General features: G+C 43.2%; 1 protein-coding gene across 1 annotated transcript in view; it reads left to right on the top strand.

Moving 5' to 3' along the window:
* LOC104988985 (CREB-binding protein) overlaps nt 1–27,205 on the top strand; it is a 117,559-nt gene that overhangs the window by 29,483 nt on the left and 60,871 nt on the right. The window contains exon 3 of the mRNA XM_010840489.1: nt 25,100–25,276. Coding sequence (XP_010838791.1) covers nt 25,100–25,276 — 177 coding nt within the window. The remainder of the gene's footprint in view (nt 1–25,099; nt 25,277–27,205) is intronic.

Raw genomic sequence — 27,205 nt, 5'->3', positions numbered from 1 at the left:
CTGATACCTTTTTTTTTTTTTTTTTAACTGATTGCCGTTCTCTTAGGTACAATATCTTGTCATAAATTCATGGGCCTTTCTATTTTGCTGTTGCTCATATTCTCTGTCAGTTTTTCTTTTGTCTTGTTTCCCATTTTTTCTTGTTGGTTTGTACTCAGTATTTTTGCATATTAAAAGCTAAAGTCTAAAGACAAAAAATTAGAAGCAAAAAGCATATAAAGTGAGATGAGAGAAGCAAAATCAAGCATAGCGTGTGTGAAAGTCGCTCAGCCGTGTTCAACTCTTTGCGACCCCATGGCCTATACAGTCCGTGGAATTCTGTAGGCCAGAATACTGGAGTGGGTAGCCTTTCCCTCCTTCTCCAAAAGATCCTCCCAACCCAGGGATCGAACCCAGGTCTCCTGCATGGCAGGCAGATTCTTTACCAGCTGAGCCACCAGGGAAGCCCAAGAAAACTGGAGTGGGTAGCGTATCCCTTCTCCAGTGGAGCTTCCTGACCCAGGAATTGAACCGGGGTCTCCTGCGTTGCAGGCGGATTGTTTACCAACTGAGCTATCAGAGAAGCCCTGAAAATATGAAGTGACTCATTTTTTTTTCCTGAAAGTGTTATCATTTTTTTTTTAAGCTAAAGTCTTTTAATGAGGGAAAGTGTTTCCCCTTTTCTTTACTTGCCAGAATGGCCACATAGTTCTGAGTTTTTACCGAATGGATGTTTTCAGTTTTTATAGAAGCAGATTTTTTCCATGTTTTCCTTTATGTCTCTTGGGTTTTATGTCATGTTTGGAAATACTTTTCTATTCCAAAATGGAGTATTATATATTCTTTTCCCTTATAGCTTGGGTCTTTAATCCAGAATTCATTTTGGCTTGAGTTTCTATATTAATAGAAATCTAGCTTTGTATACACTTTTCCAAATTAGTTAGCCCAGTGCATTTATTTAGTATTACTAATCTATCTATTTTCTCAGTTGTCTTACCCTGTTCATGCAAGCTTTGTCTTTTATGTCTTTTATGAGTCTTATGTTGCTCAGAAGCATACTATAGTTTTCTTTATATAAGTAATACACCTTTTTTTCCCCTAAGTTTCTGGATGTATTCATGGTGTTTTGATATAGGAAAGATGTTAACATATATATGTCACTTCAGTAATCTGGCCACTTGATGGAATTCTCTTGTTCTAATACTTTTTCAAGTGAGTCTCTTAGGTTTTTCCTAGTATACAGTTATCTTTTGCATTATTGGTACTTTTGTCTTCTCCTTGGCAGTATTTCTACCAATGTTTATGCTCTTAGGCATCCCTGTCTTGTCTCTGATTTAAATAGAGATGTATTTGGTGTTTTATTATTAAGTATAACGTGAGCTTTGGTTTTCAGCCTTTTTAAATTGGGACATAATCTATTCCTCATTTGTTGGATGTTGGATTTTATCAGAGTCCCTCTTGACATCTATATTATTGCCCTGTGATTTTTTTCTCCTTTGTTTTATTTATGTGGCAAATTATCTCAGATTTCCTACTGTCCGGTTGAACCACCTCTGTAATTGTGAAATTAAGTTAATATTTTGCTGGATTTTATTGGCTAGCATTCATTTAGAATTTTTGCTTCTCACTAATCAATAGTGAGATTGATCCCTGATTCTTTTTTGTGTGTTTTGTCAGGTTTTCGTATCAGAGTTGTGTTAAATTGGTCAGAGTTTGGAAGCTGTTCATATCTGTTCTCTGAAACAGTTTGGAATTTAAATGATCTGTTCCTTGAAGAACTGAGAAGCTTCATCTGTACAAAAGCTATATGGGCCTGAAGTTTTTTCCCCAGAGGGTGACTTAAGATCTTTGACAATACTCCATTAGACTCTTGGTCTCAAATCAATATCTTTTTGTTTTAGAAAAATTTAAGTTTGTTTTTATTCTGAAGAAAAACTCAAAGCATTTAACTTCTACTCTTCATTAAAAATAAAAAGTGGGTACTATTCCCATTTTACAGATTAGAAATAGAGGCACATAGAATGGAGAGGAGAAACTATTTCATTTAAATCACATCATTCTTTGTTAACATTACTGGCATGTTGTTGAAATGGCTCGTGTTTTCTATTTTAAATGTTTAAGAGTCACACAAAATTAGGAATGAGAAAGTGGAAATAATCATAAACATTATAAAGGGCTTCCCTTGTGGCTCAGCTGGTAAAGAATCCACCTGCAATTCAGGAGACCTGGGTTCAATCTCCAGCCTTTCCCTGGAGAAGGGAAAGGCTACCCACTCCAGTATTCTGGCCTGGAGAATTCCATGGACTGTATAGTCCATTGGGGTCACACAGAGTTGGACGCGACTGAGTGACTTTCACTATCACTATCAGCCAGGCTTCGTGGGATCCTATCCGGGCTGTGCTGGGTGATCATGGGGAGTTACTCAGCGCCCCTCTCCTCCCTCCACTCTGTGTGTCTCCGTTTCAACAGTAGGAAACCTCGTATGTTACCTTTTTGGTAGCATGCTCTACTTTTCTGTAGAGAATCAAAACTTGTCTTTTAGGAGGACAGCAAAAAATATATTTAAAGTGGGGATTGGAAGCTATACGCAAGTTCTCTTGCCTGGAGGTGTTGTTGCCGTGTAGAGAGGTGGCAGAGGAAGCAGACTGATACCAAGAGGAAGGTATTGCAGAGTATCTGGGCAAGGGGTCCAGTTCCAAGGCTGTTAAGTGCTTTTGCAGCCTCGGAAATCTGTTCAGTCCTTTCTTATAAGTAATATATAAGAAATCAGGGAGTTTTGTAATTAAAAAAAAAAGAAATCAGGGACCAAGATAGTTTGTATGGTAAGCCCTCTTCACAAAGGGTTAGATTAGGACTTGTTTTTGATAAGGCTTTTGGAATATTAGTCTTGTTTTAGAAAGTAGTCAGAAAAAAGGGGCCTGGCTTTCCCTAGAGCTGTCTTATAGGTGAAGGTTTTGATTTAGATCTAGATCCCCTGGTCAGTCAGCCAGCATTTTGGTTAGATAGGATAAAGCGATGATTCTCACACTTGGCGTCCAGCACAGTCACTGCGGGCTTGCTAACCCAGCGTGCTGGGGCTCCCCAGAGTTCCTTCTACAGTAGGTTTGGGGTGGGGCCAGCTCCCAGGTGACCGTAGTTGGTGCTGGTCAGGGACTGCACTCCGAGAACTGTCATGCTGAAGGGATGGATTAGCAGCATGTTGTCACTAAGGGAGGAATGGAGCCAAATTGGTTATTGGGAATGAGTGACCCACCTTTTCTATTTTGGAATGATAATTGAAAATTTCTAACATTTAGTAGCAAGAGAAATAATCCTGTACATTTGTCTGATGCTTTTCTCTTTTTCATGTCATTTCTTTTTAATGTCATGTCATCTGATCCTTGGTAGCAAATAAGGACATTTTTTGTTAAGTAAATCCTAATTTGGCCTTTTTAAAAAAGATCACAGTGAAAGTAAATGGTGACTTTATAGAACAAAAGGACTGAAAGCTTAGAAATACTCCAGTGAGCTGTGGTATGATTATAGAGCTATTGTAGGCACAGGTTTTGGTAAAAATGTTAAGCAGTCTTCTACTGGTTCAGTCATCTTATCATGACTTTCATGGAGAATATGTGAGTCAGGATGTGCTGAACTTCCCATGATATGTATGCATGAATTTATTTTTATTTATTTTTTGTAATGAATTTAAAAAATAATTTTATTTTTTTAATTTATTTTAATTGGAGGCTAATTATTAACACTAGAACACTCCAGTATTCTTGCCTGGAGAATCCCACGGACAGAGGAGCCTGGTAGGCTACAGTCCACGGGGTCGCAAAGAGTCAGACATGACTGAGCGACTTCACTTTCATAAATTAATTAGCCTCCAATTAAAATAAATGAATTTATTTTAAAAAACTTTTAAATGAGACTGTATATGTGTCGGTCATGGCTTTGCACAGAGTCCTGCCCTGCTGCTGCGCCTGTCCTTGCTGTCGTCTCCTCTTCATCTTCAGCGGTGGTACAGGTTGCCTCCCCACATGGAGTGCAGTTGAGTGCTTGCAGCAGAGGTTGGAATCTGGACTTGCTGCGTCACTAATTATTAGCTGTGGGAAAATCATGTAATCACTCTGGGTCTTGTTTGTCCTTTAAATGAGCATAATAGTAATATCTGCCTTTGAGAATTGTGTAGATTAAAAGAGGATTGTAATATCTATCTCATAGAATTGTTATGCTGATTAAATGAGATGGGGTATATCTAGTTCTTGGTGTCTGGGTTTACTGAAAACTTGCAGAGAAGACTGGGTTAGTTAGCTGGCCAGATGCTTTATTACCTAAAGGATTTGAGATAATTAACATTTGAAGTGATGAGACTGCTTTTCTGCTGTTTTCAGAGAATTATTTTTTAATTAAAAAAATAGTTGATTGAAGAAAAATTGTAGGTCTAGAGAAGAAAACACTGTCAATAATCCTATCACCCACTTCATAGTTGGTAATAACTTATTAACTTTTTGATGTTTTCCCTAGCAGTCTTTTATCCATAATTACTTACCTCATTTTATTTTTTTACTTTATTTTATTTTTTTTAGAAATATATGCATCATATTTTTTTAAATTATTATTACTTTACAATATTGTATTGGTTTTGCCATACATTAACATGAATCCATCACGGGTGTGTACATGTGTTCCCAATCCTGAACCCCGCTCCCACCTCCCTCCCCATACCATCCCTCTGGGTCATCCCAGTGCACCAGCCCCAAGCATCCTGTATCATGCATTGAACCTGGACTGGCGATTTGTTTCTTATATGATATACATGTTTCAATGCCATTTTCCCAAATCATCCCACCCTCACCCTCTCCCACAGAGTCTAAAAGACTGTTCTATACATCTGTGTCTCTTTTGCTGTCTTGCATACAGGGTTATTGTTACCATCTTTCTAAATTCCATATATATGCGTTAGTATACTGTATTGGTGTTTTTCTTTCTGGCTTACTTCACTCTGTATAATAGGCTCCAGTTTCATCCACCTCATTAGAACTGATCCAAATGTATTCTTTTTAATGGCTGAGTAATACTCCATTGTGTATATGTATCCATAATTACTTACCTCTTTTTAAAATAGAAATTGGAGTTACCTTTCTTTTTTTCAGTTAACTTTATAACATTATTTTTTGTAGTACAAACTGAATGTTTTGCAAAATAGCAACATTGAGTTCTTTGATTTGATAGGTCTCTAGGGTGACTACTTGGAAGAGCATACTTGTAAGAAAAACCAATCAACCTTATTACTTTCTAACTAGAGGTCAACAATTAGGATCTGGGGATAGAGATCCTAATTACTGTTTTATTATTTTTAAAAGTATAATTTGCATAGAGTGAAATGCACAAGATCTGAAGCGTTACAGTTTGATTTGTCAAGACTCATGCCGGTGTTATCCACACCCCTGTCACAGTACAGGGCGAATCGTTGGCCAAAAAGTCCCTTGGTATTCCTCCCTTTTTGTGTTCTGCCACCCATTTCTTTCACCATGGATGAGTTTTACCTGTTCTCAGACTTGATATAAATGGAATTGGGTAGTGTGGGGTTTGTTTTTGATGAGGCTTCTTTTTTGCTCGGTGTTTTTGAGATTCATCCATGTTGTTGCCTGGATTCAATAGTTCTTTTTACTGTTAGTGTCCACTGTGTGAATATACCATGACTGCTTATGTGGTTTCCTATTCATGGACATTGTGGTGGTTTCCAGTTTGAAGCTGTTAAGAATAAAGCTTCTGTGAACGCTTTTGTATAAGTCTTTGTGTGGCCATATAAGTTTTCATTTCTCGTGGTTAAATAACTAGGGATGGAATTGACTGGATAAGGAGGGGTCTGTTTCTGGACTCTAGTCCAGGAGTCAGCAAATTTGTAGCCCAAGGGCCAAATTTGGCCCATAACCTAAGAATGGTTTTTATATTTCTAAAGCATTGATTAAAAAACAAACAACTAAAGAAAAGAATGAGGGATGGAAACCACTGGTTACCTGCTAAGACTAAACTATTTACTAATGACTTTTACAGGGAGTGTGCAACCCCTCTTCTAGTCTGTCCCATTGATCTGTTTATATATATATATATATATATATAGCTTATTTATTTATGGCTGCGCTGGGTCTTTGTGGCTGCATGTTTTCTCTAGTTGCGACAAAGAGGGGCTACTCCAGTTGCCGCGTGGGGGCCTCTGGCTGCAGTCGCTTCTGCTGTTGCGAGCAGGGGCTCTTGGACTTGTGGGCCTCGGTAGTTGCAGCACATGGGCTCAGTAGTTACGGCGCGTGGGCTTAGTTGCTCCATAGCATGTGGGATCTTCCGGGATCAGGGATCAAATCCTTATCTCCTGCATTGGCAGGTGGATTCTTTACCACTGAGCCACCAGGGAAGCCCTGATCTGTTTATTTCTTTAGCTTTATCAGATCAGATCAGATCAGTCGCTCAGTCGTGTCCGACTCTTTGCGACCCCATGAATCACAGCACGCCAGGCCTCTCTGTCCATCTCCAACTTTAGCTTATAGTAAGTATTAAAAACAAATTGTTTAATTTCTCATTTTCATTTGTTTGATGTCTAGATTTTGTCTAGATTGTTTCACTTGTTTGTTGCTAATATAGAGAAATAGAATTGATTTTTCTTTATTAACATTATATCCTGTAACTTTTCATAACTCACTTGTTAGCTCTACTTATGTGATAGATGCCTTAGAATTTTCTAGGTCATGTTGTCTTTGTAAAATAAAGAATTTTACTTCTTCCTTTCTAATTGGTGTGCTTTTTATCTTTTTGGCTCTCTGCTCTGCCTGAGACCTTCAGTACAGTGTTTAATGAAAGTGTTGAGAGCATGTACACCCTGTCTTATTCTTGATCTGTGGAGGAAAACAGTCTTCCATAAAGTATGGTGTTAGTTGTAGGCGTTTAAAGATCCCCTTCGTCAGGATGTTGCTGAGCCTTTTTATCATAGATGATTATTGAATTTCATCAGGTATTTTCCTGCATCTGTTGAGAGGATCAGGAGGATTTTCTTTATTCTGTTAATGTGGTAAAGTGCATCTTTCTAAATGTTGAACCAACCTTACCTTCCTGGGATAACCAACCTCCCTCGATTGTGATGTGCTATCCATTTTATGTACTGCTGGATCTTATTTATTAAAATATTGTCTTAGGATTTATGCTTCTATATTCATGAGGGATATGGATCTGTAATTTTCTTGCAGTATCTCCTGATTTGCTTTGGTATCAAGGCGATGCTTTTTTGTTCTCTGTTCCTTACTTTTTCTATGAGAGTTTAGTATTGTTTCTTTAAATATTTAATAAAATTCACCAGTGAGACCATCTGGGTCTGGAGTTCTCCTTGTGAGAAGATTTCAAATTATGATTTGATTAATTTAATAGGTACAGATTATTTCAATTTTTCATTTCTTCTTGTGTTAATTTTTTTTTTTCCCCAAGGAATTTATCCATTTCATCTCAGGTCTTAAACTTATTTAGCAGTGAAGTATTCATAATATTCCCCTAACTTCCTTTTAATGGCTATAGAATCTGTAATAATGTCCAGTGTCCCTTTTTTGAGTCTGGTATTTATAGTTTTATGTTTCTCTCATTTTCCCCTGATGAGTCTGGAGAGGAATTTGTCAACTTGATTGATATTCTCAGACAGCCAACTTTTGACTTGTCAATATTCTCATTTTCTATATCATTGATTCTCTTTATTTTCTTTCTTCTGCTTTGGATTTTTTTTTGCTCTTTATAACTTTTTGGGGGTAGGTGAACATTTGAGCAATACATTTCATTCTAAATTTGCTTTACACTGCACTTGATAAATTTTGATAGAGTTTTATCATTTAGTTCAAATATGTTAATATTTTACTTGTTATTTCTTGGACTCATTTTTTATGTAGAAGTGTGTTGCTTAATTTTCAAATATTTGAGATTTTTGCAGATACTATTTTGTTACTGATTTCTTATTCCATTGTGGGCAGAGAATGTGTTGTATATAATTTTTGTCCTTTGAAATCTCCGGAGGCTTGTTCTATGGCCCAGCATATGGTCTATCTTGATGAATGTTCTGCATATGCTTGAAAAGAATATGCGGTTGTAGGGTGTAGCATTTGTAAATGTCAATTAGAGTAAGTTGATTGTGTTCAAATCAGCTACATCTTTACTGATTTAAGTTAATATATATTTTGGATTATTATGTCTTCCTGATGAGTTGAGTTTTGCATCATTCTCAGTGTTTCTCTTTATTTCTATTTTTGTTTCATTAACACAGCTACTCTCATTCTTACTAACATCTGCAAAGGATGTCTTCTTTACCCTTTGTCCATGTCTTTGAAGGATGTCTTGTGTAAAGAATATGTAGTCAGAACTTGTTTTTAATTTATTCTGACAGTCTTTGCCTTTAAGTGGAGGGTTTAGTTTATTTACATGAAATGTTGATACAGTTACACTTCGGTCGATATCTTACCATTTGTTTTCTCTTTGTCCCTTCTGCATTTAGTTCTTCTTCTTTTTCCCTCTCTCTTTGTTCCTTTCCTGCTCTCCTTTTGAAGGCTAATTCCAACATCTTTGTCCTCTCTGTGTTTGCAGTCTTTCTGTTCGTTTTTTAAAAATATATAATTCCCAGTGATGGGTCATATTTTCTTGCCTCTTTGCATGTTTAGTTATTTTTGATTATGTAGTAGACATGGTGGATGTGTTGTTGAGTAAGAGTTTTGTTGTCTTTCTTTAGAGAGTGTTGGGTTTGTTCTGGAAGACATTTGACTCTGCCCTTCGTATTCCTCTTGGGTGCTTTTCCTTCAGTGCAAATAATTTAGGAACGATTTGATTCTAAAGCCCAGCCGTTAACATATCTCAGACTTGAACATATCTTTGGGCAGGGCTTCCTAAACTTTATAAGGATTTGCAGATCACCTGGGGATCTTGTTAAGGTGCACATTCTGCTTTGGGAGGTCTTGGGAGTGGGGTGCTGTGAGTCTGCTTTTCTTAGCAGCTCTGGGAGGGTCAGGTGGTGTGGCTGTGCTATCTGGGCACTGGAAGGTCTCTCCATCTTGATGGTATAAGCGTAATTAGGGTGTGTAATGGGTGCCCACTGGTGACCGAATACATCACATTTCAGAAGTTATCTTTCATTTCTTTCATTGTTTAGTGCATAAAGTTAGGAAGTACTAAACTTAACATTCTTAGTGTAAATGGGTCCAAAGCATGACTTCAAGGATCGACTTCTCCAAAATGTTTCTGCAATATTTTGGAAAGAGTTGCATTTACTGTAGACATAATTTGCTGTCCATCTGTCACCAAGTTAAAACATTTAGGGTTTTTATGTTGATTACCGTGTAATACTTCTGGCATTTTCAGAAGTATGTAATGACTATAGCATCAAATTGCAGTATGATCCTTTATGAACAAGGATAACAGTTACCGTGTTGACTCTTTTTTGAACTACAGACAAGAGCAGGCAAAGAGTGACATTTCTGGGGCGCCGGTTATACGGGACTCTGTTCTAGGTGTCTTTGCAGAGTAATCTTGATTCTTTCGTGTTTAATAATCCTGTGAGGTGCATGCCATATCCGTTTTGCACATGGAATGAAATATTCTGAGCCACTTTTCTGTCTCCCAGGAAATTATTCAAGATGACACATGTTAGAAAGTGGCTGAATTTGACTTGGCAACCCCTCCATGTCTGACTTCAAAGTCTGTATTTTTTCTTCACCATTTTGTCTGTGATATACCAGGATTCAAAATAAGGTGAGAAAGTGCATAATACCCGATTTTCTGTATATGAATCAGATTTGACTCCCATCGACAAGATCTCTAGAATAGATAACTTGGAGAGCGAGTCTGATTTCCCAGGAGTACTTTTTGTTGTACAAAAGGATTTGCTATTTACGTCCTTTTAGAAACACACCCATGTATACTGTACTGTGGTCTGATGGGGCTGTAGCTCTCAATCTGAAACAGTAATTCAGCCAAGCAGGATTGGCAAGCCCCATAACAAAGTTGATTTTTCTTGCTAGTGAAAATGTTTTTACCTCCCAGGTAGGAGGCCAGCATGGTTATAATTACTTTTAATGTGGTATTTTGAAGTCATCTTGCCTTTTAAAATTTTTTTAAATAATACTGCTACTATAGCAAAGAAAGGTTTCATTTGTGATTTTCTGGGTTTTTAAGTTTTCAGAACACACCAAAGAATGATAGAATCAGTATATTTCTGTTAGAATTAACATGTTTATAGTTAGCAGATTTTTTCTTCACAGTCTTTTTTTTTTTTTTTTAACTTTTTAAAAAATTTATTTTTGTGTTGGCTGTACCACGAGGCTTGCAGGGTCTTAGTTCCCCAACAGGGGACCAAACCTGCACCCATGGCTGAAAGTGCTGAGTCCTAACCGCCAGAGAGTTCCCTTTTCATCTTTAAAGTAGACGTTTTTTAAGAACAGTTTTAGATTTGTAGAACAACTGGAAGATGGTTTTAAGGATTTGTACACCTCTTCCTCCCCCCATTTCATTTTCTCCTGTTATTATATTTGTATATAACATTTGTATATTTGTCACAACTAATGAGCCAATATTGATACGAAATCCATACAGATTTCCTTAATTTTCCCCTAATGTCCTTCTTTCTTAAGGATCCAATACCACTTTAGTTATGTCTCCTTAGGCTCCTCTTGGCTAGGACATTTTCTCCATCCTTCCTTGTTTTTGATTATTTTGACAGTTTTGAGGAGGACTGGTCAGGTGTATTTAGAATTTCCCATTGTGATATCATTCTGTGATGACTGGGGTTTTAGACTTAAGGTGTTGGGGAAGGAAGATCATAAAGTGCCATTCTCATCACATCATGGCAAAGGTACATATTGTCATCATGGCTGATCACATGGCTGTGTGGCTGCCTGGCCTGGGTCGTGTCTCCGCTGTGCCGGGCCATCCCCTCTCCCTTGTAGCCAGTCCTCTTGGAAAGAAATCACCATGCACAGCCCACACTTAAGGAGTGGGGTTGGACTCTACCTCCTTTATGGGGGGTGGGGCGCATCTGTCTGTGTAACTTATTTGGAATGCTCCTGCATGGGAGATTTGTCTCTTCTTCATAGTTTTTTTTTTTTAATAAATAAAATCAAGTCTAACCCACTCTAGTATTCTTGCCTGGGGGATTCCATGGACGGAGGTGCCTGGCAGGCACCATAACATCGCAAAGGGTTGGACATGACTGAGCGACTTTCACTAGCCAGATTCAACATTCATGAAGTGCAAATGGGAAGTAGATGGGTTTTGACATTGGACAGGTATGGGTGTGAAGCACTAATTTATGAAATGGTAATAAGAATATTCACATCACAGTAATATTGTGTAGAAATTATCTGTGTAAAGTTCTTGACATGGAATAGGTGCTTTTAAAACATTAAGCTCCCTTTCCTGCTTTCTTCCACACCTGACTCCCATACCCAGACACTCCCAGTCTTGACTATGTGGTCTAGATCGGGGTTCCTAACCTCTGGGATCTAATACCTGATTATCTGAGGTAGAGTTGATATAATAATAATAGAAATAAAGTGCACAATAAATGTCATGCACTTGAATCATCCCCAAACTACCCCTCTGTCCCCCAGTCTCTGGAAAAAAATGTCTTCCACAAAACTGGTCCCTGGTGCCAAAACAGTTGGGGATGGCTGGTCTAGATCATGTGAATCAGGAGATTTGTGTGACGTTATTTATCATGCATCTTCCATAGAAAATATGTTTTAAAAACCCAGTTCATATTGTGTGTTGGGATTAACTTACTGGCTCCATCATTGACTACTTAACTTGTGTAAATCCTGGCTCTGCCATTTACTAGGTAACTTCGGCAAGTTTTTAACCTGTTAGTGACTTGGTTTCCTCATTTGAACAATGAAGATAATAACTACCCAGGATTAGATAAGATAACCATGTAATACACTTGACAAAGTACTTGTTGCATATTAAGGGTTGGATTTTATTACTATCACTGTTACATTATTAGGTATTTGATTTGTGATGGTACATAGATAAGCTTAGACAAGCCATACTATGTGCCTTATTTTGTAATCCATGCTAATAAATTTTATTAATAGGTAATAAAAAACAAAAAAAAAAAAATAAAAAAAATAAATAAAATCAAATCTAACAGATTAAAAATCTACATGTCTTATGTACGTTATACATGGCACACTATACATATTCATCTCATTTTTCAAAAACTTGATATTATTAAAATTGATAATATAGATTTGATTCATTTATTTTAAACATCTGTCCATGTGACTTTTACAATTCTTCCTTAAATTTTTTGTGTTACAGTTTTTCTGTATTGTTTGTGCAGGTTTTTGAATATATATGTAACACTCTGAAAACTTTGCCTTTTACAAGAACTTGAAGCAGTGGGTATAGTTGAATCTGAGATACAATAAATTTTTGTTTTAGTGATTTTTAAAATGAAGACTACTCACAAATGGAGTTTTCCCCCAAGCATTTTTTCTTTTTCTTTGCTCATGTTTATGACACTTGGTAAAATGAACTCTGTGTGTGCAAACATTCCTTTTCCTCCCTTTGGTTTTATGCTGAGGAATGAGCACCCTTCTTGAATGTTTTAAAGAACGAGTGTCCAGAGTGCTCTGAACACACCAGGTCAGAGCTATCGGTTGATTGTTGATGACATTTTCTGTTCAGGAGGTGTAGGTAATTATCAGTGGATTATAATTCCAAAGTCATAGTTCTGTGTTAGTACACCTGTGCCCAGTATTATATATTTTAGGGGAGGAATGTGGCCTTTGGGTTTGTAGCTTTTGATGAATGGCATATTGCGGTGGTTGCTTTGTTATTTACTTGGTAGAAACTTCATACCCTCAGTAACAAGCCATTTCATTCATGTTTTTCTGCCAAGTTTTTGAAGAATGAACTGGGAGACAAGCCATCTAAAGTCCTAGAGTAAGATGAGAGATAGATGATACTGAGAAATGCCAGCCTCAGACGTGATATTGCAATCACTGACTTTAAATCGTTAGCAGTTATGGTGCAAGCCCGCCTGTTTTCAGTATTGTAGAAAATCTATTCACTTTAGAGAATCCTGTCTGAGGTTAGAGATTTTCTGTGCTCTATTTTTGGAAAGAGATATTAAAGCCACCTCAAGACTGCACAGTGCTTTGTGGTTTTCAGTGCATTTTCCTTTGCACTATTCCATTTGAGTCGGAAACAGGAAGTCTGGGCAGCCCCGTGTGCCTGGTGTACTGGGGCAGTGGTCTCGGTGGTGGGCGGCCATGCCGATAGGGCCGTGGGGAAGCGCTGGGTGTGGCGATAAGGGACAGACCAGGCGGAGGTTTGGAGTCTTGTTTTCTCCCCATAGAACTTGGCACATTTTGCTTGAAGATTGACTATAGAATGGGAGGTGCTGGCCAGCTTGGCAGTTGTCAGGGTGTGACTGCGCCTCGGTGTGCTACTGCCGCACGTGGGTTCATTGAAGGAACGGCGTGGGGTAGGAGTGGCTGGAAGCTGCATGGCTGTGACTCTCAGGTCAGTCTGTCCAGATCTGACTGGAGACGTCACAGCAGTTTCCATTCCAGTCTGTCATGTTGCAGGGCTGCTCTTGAGAGACAGAGCTTACCTCTTATAAGTAATTATCAGCATTAATAACCAGCTTACTTCTGTTCTTCCCAGTCTCGATGTTCCTTTTAATTAATACCTTAGATTTGTCAGTCAGCTCCCAGCCAGATGGCTGGTCATCTAGTCCAATTGTTGTGGGTATTTGAGTGGAGAGACTTTGAAACTGAGAGAGTAACTCCTCTGTGGTGGGTACCCGGGGATGACTTACCGTTTTCTCGTTCCTGGTGCTGATTCTGAACTGCAGCCACCACTGATGAACATTAGTGGTTACTGTTCAGCCCGCTTCTCGGGGCCCATCTAAGTTGGCCCACCTGAGCTGTTTGTCTGCCTGCCCCATCCCTCCCCAGACGCCATTTAGCAGTCGGGGTTGATGCCGCCTGCTGACAGCGCACATGTGTTTCCTTGTAGCTCGTGTCTCTGGTCTTGGGCTCGAGAGCACGTGGCCCCGTGTGCTCTGCACCACCACCAGCCCGCACTGTCCCCTTGTGGAAGGTGCTGATAGATGGCATTCTCATGAGTGATGAGCATGCGTATCACCACCACCTTTTCAATTCCACTGTGCCGAAGGTCAGAGCATCGTTCCAGGAGCTTTGAGCTCAGAGGTAGATGGTCATCAGTGAGAGTGGGAAGGTGTGATAGATGCTGGACCAGCTCCTTGCTTGGAGGGTCTGCTCCCTAAACAGGTACTCTCCGCTGGCAGTGCATCTCACTGTCGAAATCTGGGAGCCAGACACGTTCTGCTGAGTCCCTCGTGATGCATTCTCTTGCCTGCTGCTCTCCAGAGCTCAGGTGCCAGGTGGAGTCAGAGGAAATGGTGTTCCTTGCTGCCTGGACCAGAGTGCAGGGAACAGGAGTTCTTTGTGCCTTTGTTGAATCAAGAGTCACTCACGCAGTTTCCAAGTTGATAAACATTAGCAACTGGAGCAGCACACAGTGTGTTACATCCTGATTGGCTGTTAACTGCATTTGCTTCTCTTTTCCCTCCTTCCAGCCTTTCTTGCCAATGGGAGTGTAGATGTCTGAGTGGCTGAGCCTCATTCAGGCTTTTTTATGGTCATATGTATAATACATTAGAGCAAAGTGTGACAACCTACAACCATGTTATAACTGTGGTGGATTTAATTTAAATTCCCACCCAGGAGTAATCTCTGGCAGTCATAATCAGTTTGATCTACCTAGTTTTATTCAGTGTCTGATGACAGGTTAAAATTAATATTTTAAATACAGCTGTGCAGCCCATCAGTGGGTCATATTAATGTGAGCAGTCAGAATATTTGAGTAGAGAATGACTTAAAAACAACTTTTCCTCCTTGGATAAAATAATGCTTTGTGGAGAGAATTTGGATAATATAGAAAATGTTTAAAAAATAAAAACCACCTCTAAACCCTTTATTAAATATTTTGGTGTTCTCTTTCATGCTCTGCATGTATCTGTGTGCATGTGTTATGGGGATTATATGTTTTTATCCTTTTTTTTTTTAACTTAAGGTACAAGGCCATTTTCCCCTTATCAGTAAGGGGTGAGTTTTTATAGTAAAAGAACTATTTTACCTTAAATGCCACCGCCACTGCTTTACATTGATTTTGCACTTTGCCTTTGCGAGAGCTTTCACATAAGTTACCTCTAGGAGTGAGGCGCAGAGTGTGTGAAGTGTTAGGGTGCCTCTGTGTGTCCTCAGAGCTGTGTGCACCAGTGGACATGACCAAGAGCACATCACTGTACCGAGTGTGTTTTTATTAGGACTTGACACAACTCGGATTTTGGTTAGAAGTAGAGCCACATGTATTTGAAACGACGACGTGTCTTTGAGTGTGTTTTATGGCTTGAGATTTATGGTGTTTAATAAGCTGGGCAGGACTTGACTTCATCCCCTTCGTTCCTCCTCTTGCAGCCGAGGAGGCCCCAGAGAACACTGGGCTCGTGTCCTCCCCTGCCTCCTGGGACTCTCCTCCTGCCCCGCCGGGAAGCTCAGAGCCTGCCTGTTTCCAGAGCTGGTTCAAGTTTTCCTGCCTCGGTGGAGAGGAAGAACAGAATTCTGTGAAATGTCAGCTTTCTTTCTCTTTCAGATTCTACAGGAAATAATCACGGGGTCTGGTCCCCCGCAGCCTTCTTTGCATATTCGGTCCCATCTTTAGTTACCTCTCCTTCCCCTGAATTCCCTTGTTACCTATGTGAGCATCTCCTTGTTCCTCTGTTGTCTCCCCTGTCTGCTGTGTTTCTTCATTCTTCAGGTAGTTTGTAAATCCACGGAGGAGGGTTCTTTTTGGCCTAATAGGAGACTTCTCCCCGTAGAGGGTTGGGGCAAGGTTTATTGAAAGCTTGGCATTCTCTTCTGTTGTGCTGTAGCTGGGCTGCAGTGTAAATTAAAATTCATCTTTATACACATTCATTCTTTATAAAATATAATGCTTTGTTCTCATGTTTTTCCCTTTTTTCTCCTGCTCTTTTATCATCTTTTCCTCTTTCCTCCTCTTTCTCCATAACCACTGTGGGCTGGGCTTGGTTTTGACTCATAAAGAGGCTGCTTTCCTACCTTAAGAAAATATTAGGACTTGAGGAATTAGGAGAAGTGACTGATTTTGAGTTTCATCGCCCTTACCTTGTCTTGGTGGTACTTCCTATAACGCAGTCTGGGAGATGGCGTGGAGGATGCGAAGCTGTGGAAAGCCTGGCGTCTGTGGCAGGGGGGCCCTGCAGAATCCAGTCTCCTGGACAGGCCACTGGCCCCCCGACAGGGACCACGGCCTCAGTGAGATCCTCCCAGGCCAGGGGCCGCACTTGACCAGGCAGACTCCGAATCTCCAGCTTCCTGTCCCTGTCGATAGCTGGGCCTTCCAGGATATGGATATCAGACGATTCAGCGTTGATTCTGTTTGTTTGTTCTGGCTGCACCGGATCTCTGTGGCTGCCTGCGGGCCCTCTCTAGTCGCGGTGCGCGGGCTTCTCACTGTGGTGGCTGGGCTTGTTGCGGAGCACTAGGGTGCTTCAGTAGTTGGGGCTCACGGGCTTAGTCACTCTGCACCATGTGGAATCTTTCTGGGTCAGGGATCAAACCCGTGTCCCCTTCATTGGCAGGCGAATTCTTAACCACTGGACCACCAGGGAAGTCCCACACTGATTTTTTAAAACCGGAAAAGTCACTGGTTTTAGGATCCCAGGAAACTTTAAAGATCACCTAGTGGCCGTCTAAATGCTTCGTGTGTTGTGGTTGAGGAGAACTGAAACTTGGAGGGAACAAGAGGTTTGTCTCAGTCACACAGCTGATTAGAGGCAGATTCAGGATTAGTTCCCCCTGACCTTGGCCTGGTGCTCTGCTTGTGAGTTAGTGCAGACTGCACCCTGGAGAGCTGGTGTCTACATATAGTGACCTCTGAGGGATACCAGCACTGTTAGGGCATTTTTATTGCTAGAAGTTTCTGGAACAATTGGGCAAACACAAGTGAGGCCACCTGAGGCCTTGGCGGTGATCTGCTGTCCTTCATCTTCCCTTTAGGAGCTTCCATGTTCTAAGTCACACTCTGCTCACACACCATCCGAGGGCAGCACCAGGAGAGTCAGTACATACTTCTTTCCACCCGTTTTCCAGTTGCAGTTTATTAGTCTAAGGGGGGTCTTCAGACTTGGGGGGCTGTGTGTTTCCCTGAATACTTTCAAAGCTGGAGGCGTCGTGAGGTGATTTCTCCCATACTCGGGGTCTTCCGCCCAGTTCCCTCACTCCAGGTGACTCTGCACGGCCAGGTGATGGCTTTGGCATCGCGACCCGTTTGCGTATTCTCTTACCCTTTATTTGCCAGGTTGAGGTACTGGAAGGATTCCAAGAGCAAGCGGGTGATAGCAGACAACTGAATACAGCCGTGTCTTTCCATGAAAACTGTTTTTCTTGGCTTTCTCCCAGCACTATCAGGTTGCCAAGAGAGAATGCTTTTGGCTTTACAGACGATGTGGCCAAACTCGGGTAGTCCTGGGGTTGTTCTGGTTTGTTTTTTGTTGTTTTGTTTCTTTGGTCATGGAAAAGAATCAATGCTTCCGGCTCTTAAATTATTTGGCATATTTTTGCTCATGGCATACCAAATTGTGTTTTTACACACTGTATATGAATTTGTGGTTTTATGTGTAGAGCACCGTGTGAAGAAAGATGCGAAAAACTTCAGGTTAATAAACCTGTCAGGTTAGGTCGAAGCCACATCAAAGGGAACATTCGTTGCTTTGTCGTGGCCAGCTTGTGAGTGGGCGTCACTTCAGTCTCTTTTTTGTGGGAATGTTCTTTCTTACTCAGTTCTATGTTTTGATTTAAACTTCAACCCAGGAACATTAGTCTAGGGTATTTTGACTGTATATTGTTTCTGCTTAAAATCTATTTTAAGTTCAAAGTGAACATTCTGACTTATTTTTTGCTGGCAAACAATCTAGAATGAAAACTGAAAATTTTGTGATTTGCTAGGACAGTTAGAACACAGTTGTCTGTTAAAAGTATATCTACAACTAGTAAATGCACAAGATTGTTTTTGTCACAAGTTTATTTCATGTTTCTCTGAAAATGTCTCATCATCAAATGCCAGTAATCCCAGCTGGCTTCTCCCTCTGATCCTCCGTGTTTGAACCACTCCTTACTATCATGCATTCTCTGAAAAATGTTCATTTGCTTTATTATTATTAGCCTAAGCGTACTTATGAAAGAAACTGCATCTGGTGTGAAATAATTCCCCCCAAAGCCAAGTGGTAACACAGCAGCCAACACCAGCAGCACCTGCTGTGCATGGCAGTCACTCTTCTGGTGCTTCATGTAGTGAACCCACCTGATTCTAACAGGACCCTAAGCGGAGGCCGCACCTCCTCTTAACTCCATTTTACAGACGATAAAACTCGGGCACAGAGATGCTTAAGTAAATTATCCAAGGTCACACACCAGCAAGTGGCAGGGCCACCCTCAGACCAGGTAAATATCCCCAGCGTCCACAAGCTTAACCGCAGTGTCTTACTGCCTCTGAGTGCAGTCTTGTTTGTGGCTGTGTTCCAGTAAAACGTTTGTTTGTTTTTTCAAAAATAGGCTTTGAGCTGCTTTGGCCCTGGGGCCATGGTTGCTGACGCCTGGTCTTCGTGGACTGAGCCTGTCTCTGTCCAGCAGTGCCCAGAGCTCGAGGCTGGCAGTATGAGTTCGGGTGGCTCTGCCGGGGGCGGGGCCTCGGGGGCGGGGCCTCGGGTGGGGTGGACGAGCCACCGCCAGGTTCACCAGTGACTTGCTGTGTTCCTGAGCTCTCTGGGCTACCCTTTCCTCATCCACGAAGTGTAAGTTTTAACTAGATTCTCTCTGAGGCCTTCCAGCTGACAGTTCTAACCTGTCCTTTTGTCCCTCCTAAACTTAACACTGAAGGCTGTATTTTGTTTTTTTTTTTTCCTGACCAGTGTCAGTTACACTTACACTTACACACACACACACACACACACACACACACACACGTATGTGTGTGCGCGCACGCACGCGCAGTACTTCCCCTGATCTTTCTGCTGTGTAGTGTGGTTTTAAGTGTGTATCAAGGTGTGAGGAAGAATTCAGCTTTTGAAAAAACAACGTGTTTAGTGGGCTCATCAAAACCACATCAGACTCGGTATCGGCTGCTGGCTGACGCACTGGTGGGGCCATGACGATAAACGTGCTCCTGGCTGTCCTGCCCCTCTCCTGGACATCCTCCCTGTTACCATCGTTCCTGATGCGCTCAGCTGGTCACCCAGTGTGTCCCCATCAAGCTGTTAGCTCCTAAATGGTTGTGATCTGATCCTTCCTGTGCGTGTGTGTTGCAGGAGGCTGTTTGGAGATGGAGACTGGGAAGAGTTCATTTGTGAGGATGGTGGTTCTGTGGGTGGTTGATGTCTCTGGACAGGAGTCTGCTCCTGGGAAAGGCCGTGTGTGTCGGGGGTGTGTGAAGTCTGGGGGGAGTTTGTCCTTTGTCCTCCCGCAAGACTCAGGGAGCTGCCTTCCCCAGGGCAGGTGTCTTTATACTTTAGGGGATCTCAGGACCCCTTTTGAGAAACAATAGTGGATCTTTTCTTTCAGAAACACACATCACACAAAATGTGTACAAGTGCGGCCGCCCCAGCACCCCTCCCCGCGTCGACTGCCCAGCGGGCCCCGGCCTGCCCTGTCATCCCCGCGGAGTTCAGGTGGCCAGTTGGGGGTGGGGGTGGGCTGCACCGTGAGGTGGCCCTGCCTGCAGGGAAAGAGTTTCTCCGTTCCCGTTCCCACCAAAGGAGCGGGACTGGCTTGCTGCTGTGGTGGAGACTGCTGGGGAGGAGCCTGCATGACCACGTTCCTCCCAGCTCATGCCTGAGTGAGTTCTCTCGTGTTCAGTTACTACCTTACTTGATTCCCTGAGTGAGGGCGGCAGCAGAGATCGTCTCCAGGTTAGTGTAGTGTGTGGAGAGCATCTCCCTGCACTTTGGGAGCTCACAGCTTGTGTTCTTATCAATAATGTTGGTAGTTGTCATAGTCTGACACAAATAGAAGATGGAAATATTTGTTCCCACACTGAGGTCAGCAGCGGAGGCCGTTGGCAGCCAGAGGTGACCGTGGGTGCTGATGGACCAGAGTTGCAGAGCACCAGTGGGAGGCTCTGGGCTGGAGCCTGGCTGAGGCCTTGCACCAAAGCAAGGGGTTTGCTGGCCTAGGGCATGCAAGCGCAGAGTGCTGTAGCACAGCCAGGCTGGGGTGCTGTCTGTGCTGTCACGGGGCACAAAACTTTGTTCATTCTGTAAGACCAACTTCGAGTGCGTGCTCTCTTTGTGCTCAACCTTCAGCACAGGCCAGTGGACTGGCAGCCTGTCTGTTGCAGCCTGTAGCTGAGATCCTCATGGTGACTGTTTGAAAGTCAGAAAGGAACCTGTTCTGCCTCCTCCAGTGCCCCCTATACCTAGGGGTGACCCTCATCTGTGCCTGCCTGCAGTGACTGGGTCACAGTGCTTTGAGCAAACGCCCCCCGCCCTTGGTGCTGATGTTGGGGGTTCTGTTATTCTGGGGCGGGCTGCAGGATGCAGTGGTCTCTTGGATGTTCATTTATTTGGTTCTCTCCCCAAATACTAATCAAGTACCCACTATGTACTGGGGCCCATGGACACAGAGGAGACAGAGATTCCAGGAAGGCAAGAAATTTCATCCTGGTTTTGTGCCAAAGACAGATTTAGTCTGGATTGTCATAAATACTATTATGACAAGTAATTGCACAGAGCTGTGTCCTATTATAAATCTTCAGTGTGTCTGCACCCTGCGTCTGTCAGAGTGGAGAGAGCACGTTGTCTGCTCTGTCCTGCTTCTGGGCTGGTGGTCACTCACCTGTTGGCCCAGCAACTCAGAACTTGAGCTGTTTTTGATTGATGGGCCAGACGCCGTCACCAGAATTGGCTGTGGACACTGTCTTTGTTTCGCACGCTTTGTGTGCAGGCATCGCTCAGGTTTGCTGGACTGAGCCCTAAAGACCGGCTTCCTCATCTGCTCTCATGCTTCAGAGCCCTGCCATCTGGGGCGGGCGCAGGCTGCAGTGCTGACACTACTTTCGGGGGGCAGGTTTAGGGGGTTGTCTTCCCTGGTACACATGGCTGTAGTTTATGTGTCTTTATTCTCTCGGTGAAGTGATGAACAGCTAGGGAGTAGGTTCTCAAGTGGTTGATAGGTAAACTTGATCATAGGAATGCTTTTTCATGGGAAAACTTGGTAGACTTATAAAGCAGTATTTAATTTAGATTTCATTCTGGGGGAAATTGTCTTTTTCCATTACTTACTATAGTTACCTTTTCCTATTTTCCAAGATTCAACTTGAATTAAATGTTTAAAAGGGCTCTGGAAGAATAGAGTGAAAGGATATTTTAACATGTATGGGCTGTTGCTGAATGAGGCAGAATATAAATACTTACTGTATAGACTTTAATTTGTTCATATATAAATTGCACCATTAACTGAACGGTTGCCTGTTTCTGCTCTGCTACTTTTTGAATTTTATTGAGAAGACTATGTGCTGTTTTTGGAGCAGCCTTAACCCAAAATTTGATAAACTTCAGTTGAAAATAAAGTTTACTAAGTTGCTATCAAGTAACTGTTGGGAAATTAAAAGAAATATGTAGATTTTATTAATTGGAGTTAGACAAACATCTTTATTTATACAGTTTCATCATGAGTGTTGGTGCTAAAAAACCTGTGGTAACTAGACTTGGGAATGTTCAATCTGATCAAAGGAGAGTAGATACAGGAAATCAGAAATCTAGAAATCTCTGGACATGAAAGGGGTTACTCAGAACTGCAGGCTAAGACTGGAGAGCAGCGTTCCAGTTCTCCCAGGCTCTGCCAGGAGATAGCTGGGACCAGGGGGCCTACTTGGCCGAAGGCTGGGGGGACTGTTAAAGGACTGTCCTTACCTGGCCTCTGTTAGCTCTGATGTTGAAGAGGGTCTGGCCTGGACCAGGGAGCTGAGGTTGACCTTGGAGCCTGATCCTGTGGGTAGCCAGGACTCACTTTGGTTCATCTTTGGAGTGCGGTGTCATAGGCTGAGGGTGGGATTTTCCCCTATTTTTAAAACGCATCATCTCTGTGAGCTGGCCATTCCTTACCTGAAATCTCTGATCTTTGACTTTACCTTGGTTCTTGCCCGATGAGGGTAGAACCCACGTTGAGAGCTTTCCTTCACTATGGGATGGCCAAGAAGAAAAAGTGAGAACACATTTCCTGATGAAATCTGTCAGAGTTCACAGCACTGGTGCTTTGCCCCAGCGACTCACCAGGCAAGTAGTCGCCAACCGAGCAGATCAGTACGCACCAGGTGTTCACCCTGGCAAGGTGCGCGTGTGAACACTGTCCAGATGTTTGCAGCGCCTTAGGTGTTTTTGACAGGCCTGATGACCTTTGAACCACACAGGTCCCCTCTGGCAGCTCGTGGGCCTCCTGGTATTCACTTCTTGCTGTGCACTGAAGGGCCTGTCTGGGACAGTTAGATCCGTGCAGGGACAGTTGCCTTTACTTCCCCCCAGCTCCGCCCGTTCTGGCTCATCAGTACCAGAAACTTCAAAAGAACATTGATTTTTCTTGTTTATCAGATCGGTGGTTACGAGAAGCGAGCTCCATTGCATGCAGGGAAATTGCACTCAGTGCGCTCTGAACCAGGGCTCATAGCAGGCACTCAGTAAACGCTGGCTGGCCGTGGCAGAGGTTCATGGAGGGCGAATAGATGCATGTGTCTCCCGATATACTTGCTCCTAAATAGAGAAATTTAAATGAAGTTTAGGAAATGGAAATTACAACTGTTTTTTCCACAAATTCTTGGGGCTCTGAGAACAGTGCAATGAAACAGCAATTCAGACCTTTTGGCAATCTAGTGGTTAAGAATCCACCTGCCAATGCAGGGGATGTGGATTCGCTCCCTGGTCCAGGAAGATCCCACATGGCTCGGGCAACTAAGCCTGTGGGCCGCAGCTGCTGAGCCTGTGCTCCAGGACAAGAGAAGCCACTGCGATGAGAGGTCCCTCCCTGCAGCTGGAGAGCAGCCCCCATTCACCGCAACTGGAGAAAACCCTTGAGCAGCAACAAAGACTAAGTGCAGCCAAAATAAATAATGTTTTTTTAAAGCAGAATTTCTACAAGAAATAATCATTATGCAGAGTTAATTTAGTGTAACACTTCCTGAAAATACAGGGTTTTGGTTCATTTCTTCTTAGTTTCAGATAACAACTGAAGGAACCTAGCTGAAAATCAGAAATGTCCTTTATGTTAAGAAAAAGTTTGTCTATTAAATCTCTCCTTGATTAAGTCATGTGGATTTAAAGTGGAATCTCCTTGTGGGCTTTGTGGAGAATTTGTTTTTCCTTCAGTTTACTCAAGTTGACTTTGAGTTTTAGTTGTTCAAATTCGTTTCAGTTTACTCAGAGCAAATAGGGCAGAAATGGTAGCTAAGATGTTCGGAAAATGAGAGTATCAGCTGTGAGGCTACGTGTGGAAACCACCAGTTCCTTATGAAAATGCTAGACAAGATCTTTTTGGTTACAGTCATTTGGTTTTGTGTTTTTATGTGGATATTTCAGCAGAAAAGCCTCAATTGTGTTGAGCATCTATTTGTTTGCAACCTAAAATTTTAGAGCCAAAAGAAATAATGCAGTTGCCTTGTGCGGGCTCATCTTTCAGGTGAGGGAAAGGAAGGAACCAAAGTTGGCCTGTGTGAACGGGCTGGTGCTGCAGTCACCATGCGAGGCTGGTGGAGAGAACTGAGCTGTGATTTCTTGAATGGAAACTCTCCCCTAGGGAAGCGGGGTGGTCTTCTCTTCGGGGGACTCCTGCCTCCCCGTTGCTAAACCTCAGATGCACCAGGACCCCAGCAAAGTAGAACAGGCAGTAGGCAGCAGATGGGCTGTTGCAGCTTCGTGAGAGAGCAAATACGGGCAGGCTAGAAAAGCCCGTCTCTCAGTAACGCATCTCTGCTGCTCCTTCTCCAGGGGGGCAGCTGAGCAGCAGGGCCTCCCTGTGGGGACTCACGGGTGTGGAGGTTGGAGCTGAGGGGTCCTGTTGTGGCCTCTTGACTGCAGGGGACCCCCGAGGGGGTTGCTGACCCCCTCCCTGAGGCATAGGTGGAATCCCTCCTTCCCACTCTTGGCTTTGTCTACTGTATAGATTATTTTATTTCACTGCCAGTGCAGGAGACACAGGTTTGGTCCCTGGATTGGGAAGATCCTCTGGAGAAGGGAATGGCTACCCACTCCAGTATTCCTACCTGGGAATCCCCATGGACAGAGGAGGCTGGTGTGCTACAGTCCTTGGGATTGCAAAGAATTGGACAAGGCTTAGCGACTAATAAGACTTTATAATGGAAAACTGCCAAACACGTACAATATTAGAGGGGCTAGTATAACAACCCCCTGCACTGTCCCGGGGTGAGGAGTCACCAGCATTTGTCCAGTCACTCTCCAGGAACACTACCTCTTGCTTTACAAGGTTCTTTTAAAGCAAACCCCAGACATTATATCATTTCTTTGTCAGTATTTCTACTGTGCATTTTGAACTGATGGAAACTTAAATCTGATTGAGGGAGGTGGTAGCTGAAAGAAGCTACTTACAGAGTAATTAAGGATTAAGCTGAAGGAGCTCCCCTTTGTCAGTGACTCGAAAGGTTTTGTTTTCCACATGATCTTCTGACTGTCAGTGCCTCAGTCAGCATCGCAGCGCGGAGAGGGAGTCAGGCTTAGGGGTGAGGGTAGAAGAGCATGGGCTCTGGGGTGATGTTTAGGAGGAGGGAACAGACAGGATGCTGGGAGCGGCTTTACTTGTCTTCGTCTTTAGTCTGTAGCCATTTGAGCAAGTTGCTCTGTTCATAATGCTAACTGTGAACCCTGAGAATTCACCTTTAATTTATAATTGAAATGAAGGTTCCAAAGGGAAGTAATGATTTTTGCTTCAGTGGGTCACAGTGAACATTTCTGAGACCCTTACTTTCATAAGTGGTCATGTCAGGACGGCTGATGTTGCTCTTTCTGTTTCAGATGGGAATGACTGGTAACACAAGTCCATTTGGACAACCCTTTAGTCAAACTGGAGGGCAGCAGATGGGAGCCCCTGGAGTGAACCCTCAGCTGCCGAGCAAGCAGAGCATGGTCAACAGCTTGCCTCCGTTTGCCGCAGACATCAAGAACGCTTCAGTCACCAACGTGCCAAACATGGTGAGTTGCCCTTGGTCTCAGAGCTGTGGGTCTCCAGTGGGTGCTTCGGTGTGTGGATTTTCATCGTGCTGACAGTGAAGATCTAAGGCTAGAACTGTGTTGTAGGTGATAGGAAAATAACACGTATTTCCTGTGTGTGTGCTGTCTCCGTGAGTTTAATTTTCTGTTATGAGCTGCCCATAAGGGGCTAGTAAAGATGATTCAGCTAGTCCTCCCATGGTCCCTACCAGGAGGGAGGGGGTTTGTGAGTCACTTTGACTTTCCTCCAGTCACCCTCTGATTCAGTAGGAGAGCTGAGAGAATGGGGAACATGGGCTTTTTGGGCTTTTTTACACTTCCTGTCTGTCAGAGGTTGAGGCTGTCAGTAGAAGAAGCCCATCAATTTGTGTCACAGTCAAACGAAGGACATTTATCTCAGAGAACTGTGACTTCTCTGGAGATATGTGTGTCCTGTCTGACTTGACAGATGGCTTCACGTGTCTTCATTCTCCCTGAGATTTCCTACCTATAAAATAGAAACTGTCCTTGTAACTCTCGATCTCACTAACCCAGGGATCAGTGGGAAATAGCTCCTTTGTGCCGCAAGATGGAATAGCTTGAGTTCCAGCCACTCACGGGAAGTGTGTTCTTCTGTCGGACCTCACTGCGCGCACATGGCCGCTGCGTCTCTGATGTGCCTTTGGTGTGGGGTCAGGGCCTGCAGCAGCCACTCTCCTTTCCCTGGGCCAGCCCCAGGGCTGCCGGCCACTCAGCTATGCGGAGCCATCTGGGCTGACTCAGAAGAAAGCTGGGGGTTATGTTCAAAAAAGGTGGTTCTTGGTCTTTTGATTTTTTAAAAACTGTAACTTGGAGTATTTGTTGTGAAGATATCCCAGAGAATTCCTCTATCACTATCACCTGCTTCCCTGGATGTTAGCATCTTCGGTAACTTGGGACATTTGCCAGAACTAAGTACTTACAATACTTAGGAGTCTGGAGGTTGTTGGAAGCAGAAAGAGCTGGGTCTCTTTCTCTTTGTTTCTGATAAAAATCAGGACATGGGGTGATATCGAGGTGTCCTGATCAGGTTTGCTCTGTTTGCCACATTCTCACATCTTAAAACAAGAGAGAGTATGAGTGATGAGGCTTGTCCTCAAGCTGCTCCGAGTTCTGACCGCTTCTCCTTGTGGGCATCTCTGTGACTCTCCTGAGTCTGCTTCTCTCTCTCCAGTAACGGTGTGTGGCCAGGATCGCTCTGTTCGCAGCCAGGCAGATCCAGAACTTAAGGCAAAGCCCACTGCTTCTCGCACGCCCCCGCCCCCACCCCCCAGCGCCGCTCTCCCTAACCTTGCCTCCTCGAGTCCTCACTGGGGGGCAGTCGTGTGGACTTCAGCGCTGCTGATTGTCCCCTGGGTTTGCTCAGGGACCTAGAGCACATTTTGGCTTCGGGAGTAAAAGTGTTTGCTTTTCACAGACATCCTGTGTTTTGTAGTCTGGGAAACCGTGACCCAACTTTTTCCTCTCTTTTCTTCTTTAAAATTTTCTCCAGCCCCGCTTTTTCACCCTCTCTCCTTCACGCACAGTCTAGTGGCAGAAGCGCTTCCCTGTGGTCCTCTGCCCGCCTCTGCGGCTCCAGGGACTGAGTTCCCAGGACTGGTGCGCTGATCAAGGGCAGGGTCAGCCCAGACGGGAAAGAAGCTTCTCTGTCTACCTGCGCATGGCCTGGAGCTCTGGGCTGTGGAAGGGCTTCTCTCTGCTGGAGGTTTCTCACTTGCGCGGGCCATGCTGTATGTTGTGGGATACTTAGCAGGATCCCTGGCCTTCACCACTCAGTGCTCCCAGCCCTCCCCCATTCCCTTTCTTTCCCTGCCTAACCCCCACCACCCCCAGCCCGCCTCAGTTGAAAGCCCCTGCCCTGGGGAACGGTTAGAGGAGGCAGTAGTGATAAAA

This window comes from Bison bison, unplaced genomic scaffold (assembly GCF_000754665.1).
Source record: "Bison bison bison isolate TAMUID 2011002044 unplaced genomic scaffold, Bison_UMD1.0 scf7180017864144, whole genome shotgun sequence".
Classification (NCBI taxonomy): domain Eukaryota; kingdom Metazoa; phylum Chordata; class Mammalia; order Artiodactyla; family Bovidae; genus Bison; species Bison bison.
Note: the sequence above shows the minus strand (reverse complement) of the source record. Positions and strands in the feature narration are given on the sequence as shown.